At 45.3% G+C, this 4471-nt stretch overlaps 1 protein-coding gene across 1 annotated transcript in view; it reads left to right on the forward strand.

Moving 5' to 3' along the window:
- Nucleotides 1-269: 269 nt before the first annotated feature.
- The window catches only part of LOC148114983 (uncharacterized), a 56009-nt gene continuing 51807 nt past the window's right edge, over nt 270-4471 (forward strand). The window contains exon 1 of the mRNA XM_087890773.1: nt 270-559. Coding sequence (XP_087746899.1) covers nt 270-559 — 290 coding nt within the window. The remainder of the gene's footprint in view (nt 560-4471) is intronic.

Raw genomic sequence — 4471 nt, forward strand, 5'->3', positions numbered from 1 at the left:
ATTCTATGGTTCTACGGTTCTACATTTCCACAATTTTAAGATTCTACAATTCTACGATTCTATCCTTCTTTGGTTCTGTGGTTCTATGCGTCTATGGTTCTATGGTTTTATGGTTCTATGGTTCTATGGTTCTATGAGTCTACGGTTCTATGGTTGTATGGTTCTATGAGTCTATGGTTCTATGGTTCTAAGAGTCTACGGTTCTATGGTTCTATGGTTCTATGGTTGTACGAGTCTACGGTTCTATGGTTCTAAGGTTCTATGAGTCTATGATTCTACGGTTCTATGAGTCTACGGTTCTATGGTTCTATGAGTCTACGGTTCTATGGTTCTATGGTTCTATGAGTCTACGGTTCTATGGTTGTATGGTTCTATGGTTCTATGAGTCTATGGTTCTACGGTTCTACGGTTCTATGGTTCTATGGTTCTATGGTTCTACGGTTCTACGGTTCTATGGTTCTACGGTTCTACGGTTCTATGAGTCTATGGTTCTATGGTTCTATGGTTCTATGAGTCTATGGTTCTACGGTTCTATGGTTCTACGGTTCTATGGTTCTATGGTTCCATGGTTCTATGGTTATATGGTTCTATGGTTCTATGACTCTATGAGTCTATGGTTCTATGGTTCTACGGTTTTATGGTACTTTGGTTCTATGGTTCTACGGTTCTACGGTTCTATGGTTCTACGGTTCTACGGTTCTACGGTTCTACGGTTCTACGGTTCTATGGTTCTACGGTTCTATGGTTCTATGAGTCTACAGTTCTATGGTTTTATGGTTCTACGGTTCTATGGTTCTATGAATCTATGGTTCTATTTATTTTTATTTATAAAATTTATTGGTTGCCCATCTTCCCAGAGTAACTCTGGGCATCTTACATCATTTTATACACACACATACACACACACACACACACACACACACACACACACACACAGAGCATAAATAAGTTCATACAAACCCAACGCTATGATTCTGTGATCTACGATTCTACGTTTCTACGATTTTAAGATTCTACAATTCTGTGTTTCTAGCTAGCAAGCCACGCATGCTCAATTACGCTCCTTAAGTTTTCAAGCTGTCATTCTCATGCAAATTGATTTGGGCCGATATTGTAATAATGTCCTCCTTATTTCCAGCTAAATGTTCGTTGAATTGCAAGCAGAAAGATAATCACTAAGTTATTCTGGAACGTTTGCTCTCAGGGAATATAGATGGAGTGGGGAAAAATGAAGCTGTACCATGTGTTGGTAAGTCCTCCTATAACCATGATGACGAACCTATGGCATGCATGCCACAGGTGGCACACAGCGCCCTCTCTGTCGGCACATGAGCCATCACCCCAGTTCAGCTCTGCCATGCATGTGCACATGCCTCCAGCCAGCAAACTAGTCATCGGATCTCTGCCGAACATGCGCAGGGAACGGGGCATGTGCAGAGGGCTGCATACGCATGTGTGGGGGTGGGGCACATGTAGGGGTGTGTGTGCACATGTGTAGGGGGATGGGCCACATGTGGGGCTGCGCATGCAGGCGCAAGGAGCGGGGTGCGTGCAGGGGGCTGTGGCGCATGTGGGGGGGCCGTGCACACATGCACGCGGGGTGGGGCACATGTGCGTGGGCCACACACACGCATGGCATTTTGGGCATTCGCGTGCATGCACACACATTTGCGTCCAAGCGCACATGCTTTGGACATTCGGTCCGGAAAAGTTTAGCCATCACTGTCCTATAATCACGGACCAAGTATACATACCGTAGCGACAATCCAAGGAACTGGCAATCCAAAGCATGATTTAAAGGCTCCAAAAATAGAAAAGCATGCCACACCATTCATTACGTCCCCGTTTGTGTCCCCTGCGTTTATGGGAGAAACTTGGTTTATCTACAGTTAGCCAAAATGTTGGATTATCTTGAAATTCTTGCTTTTCAGCTGAAAAAGAGAGAGAGAGAGAGAGAAATGCCGTTACGAGATGCCGAACAAAGGAGAGCTTTTACTCCTTGCTATTTTCTGCCGAGGATTACATTAAAAAACAGCCTGATCCACTGCCTTTGTGTACCGTAGGTGTGCGCTTGTACGTATTTGGATTCTCTCGGTTTGCAACAAGCCTGTGAATGAATGGCTGGGACCGGAATTGCATTAGAGTTTGGATCACGGCGTGTTTCTCAAAAGATGTTGTCCTGTTTTGAATTGGTCCACTGGAATGAAGACCTGGCAGTCTGGATGAGGTTTTAGGTGGACAACTGTGCTGCTTTTGTTCCCTTCAGGTGTTTTGTCTACCTGCCGGAACTGTATTTTTGGCACCGCTTGGCAGCTGTTCAAAGGCAATTCTGTGACAGGCCGAAAAGAAACAAGGCCATGTTCGAGGAATTCAGCTGCAAGTCTCTATTAAAAGCGCTGTTATGTTCTCAGTTAAACACGTACAAGAATATTTTTCTAAAATCGATATTAGACTCGGGAGGGTGAAGCCTGCGTTTCCCACTGCAGTCAAACCAATATTGTCCAACAAGGTGCACTAATATTTTCACTGGAAGGAAAATTGGAGCTCAGCCAACTCTTCCATAAAGACCAGCGGTGGATTTCACATTTTTTTACTATCGGCTTGCCTCGTGCGTGTGCACTCGCTTCGTGCACGTGCCTTCTGCACATACACTCCACCTTCCGTGCATGTGCTTTGCTTGTGTGTGCACCTTCCGTGCATGCTCCCGGCCTCAAAAGCGTGCCTAAGTAGGACCGTATAGAGCCAGGGCAAGTGGGCGGGGGTGAACCGGTCTGAACCGATCCGAACCGGCTGAATACCACCTCTGATAAAGACCACAAAATATAGAATAATAGTGTTTTTTTTTTTTTCAAGAGGCAACTGGACTTTTTGATTTTTCTTTGAAGAGGTTTCACTTCTCATCCAAGAAGCTTCTTCAGCTCTGACTGAATGGTGGGGAATGGAAGGATTGATACTCCTTGCAGACAGATGGTCATTTGCATCCTTTTAGAGGGTTATTGAGGCCACTTGGAGGTTTGTCTGTGTCCTCAGGGTCACCTGAGTGGTGAAAATGGGTGTGGGGCCTTCTTGGAGCTGTTGAAAGGACCGTGTTGTAGACTGGAGGTAGATGGTTTCGTATCCCTCCACCTCTGTTGAGAGGGGGCTGTTCAATTTTGTGGGATTGTCCCCACAATCCCACAATTGTGGGATTGTGGGGACTCTGTGACGGTCAAAAGTGCAAGGACTGGTTGTAAGTCACTTCTTTCAGAGCTGCTGTGACTTTGAATGATCACCAAACAAATGGTTGTACATTGAGGATTACCCTTACAGAGCAGAAAGCTCCGAAGAATGTTGATGGGATCATGAACTGGAAACCACTGATAGCTTCATCCTGCATGCATTTATCGAAGCCATCCTGAACTAAGAGGTGCTTGGTGCTCTCTGAGTTTGGTTGTTTTCTTGCAGACTTTTCATGACCCAACTAAGCAATGCCATCAGTGCTAGAAGGGTGTGGGGTTTACAGAGAGGAGGAGGAGGAGGAGGAGGAGGAGGAGGAGGAGGAGAAGGAGGAGGAGGAGGAGGAGGACTGTGGGGTCCTTGGTGCTGTCTGAAACTTGCTTGTTTTCTTCCAGACATTTCATGACCCAACCAAGTAACATCATCAGTGATGGTGTGCTGATGATGCACTGATGATGTTACCTAATTTGGGTAATGAAACGTTCCAATTCTACTCATTTCTGGCATTCTGAAGCTTGCGTAACTCTTCTGGAGGACATTTGAAGAAAAGGATGTTAAGGTCCTTGTCAAATCCAAATTCAACCAGGTCAGTTATATTACTGATTGGGTTGTTTCGTCCTCCTCTTCCTCTTCCTCTTCCTTCTCCCTCCTCCTCCTCCTCCTCCTCCTCCTTTTTCTTTCTCCTCCTCCTCCTCCTCCTCCTCCTTATCCCCTTCTCTTTCTCTCCTCCTCCTCCTCCTCCTCTTCTTCCTCTTCTTTTTCCTCCTCCTCCTCCTGAATTACACCAAACTCAGACAGCACCAAGAACTCCATAACTCTTTCCCTGAAACTGCTCAGCTGTTGTACCAGCCCTGGAGAAGACACACTTCATTTAAGAAGGACCTAAATAGTACCGAATGGGTCCCCTTCCTGGATATGAGCTCATACTTCTATTCTAGGAGACAACATTTCAACGGGTCTCCGATTTCTTTGAGGGCCTTTTAGCTTTGCACAAGTTCACTGACATGAGAACCCAAAACGTAACATTGCCATTCTTGGACTTCCTCTGGCTTTCTTCTTGGCGGACCAGACAATAGGACATATTGTTATAGAAATTAAGACTCACAAGATTTCCACGGGTGATCAGAGAGGTTTATTGCACAAGTTTCAGTGCAACACAAGAAGCAAAGGCTGAACCCCAAAAGATTCTAATGCAGTTACTCTTATCCATACTTTTGACATCTTATGATTGGTTACATTTCTGACAGCCCACAGC

The sequence above is a fragment of the Pantherophis guttatus genome, chromosome 3 (assembly GCF_059756535.1).
Source record: "Pantherophis guttatus breed Tessera chromosome 3, ASM5975653v1, whole genome shotgun sequence".
Classification (NCBI taxonomy): domain Eukaryota; kingdom Metazoa; phylum Chordata; class Lepidosauria; order Squamata; family Colubridae; genus Pantherophis; species Pantherophis guttatus.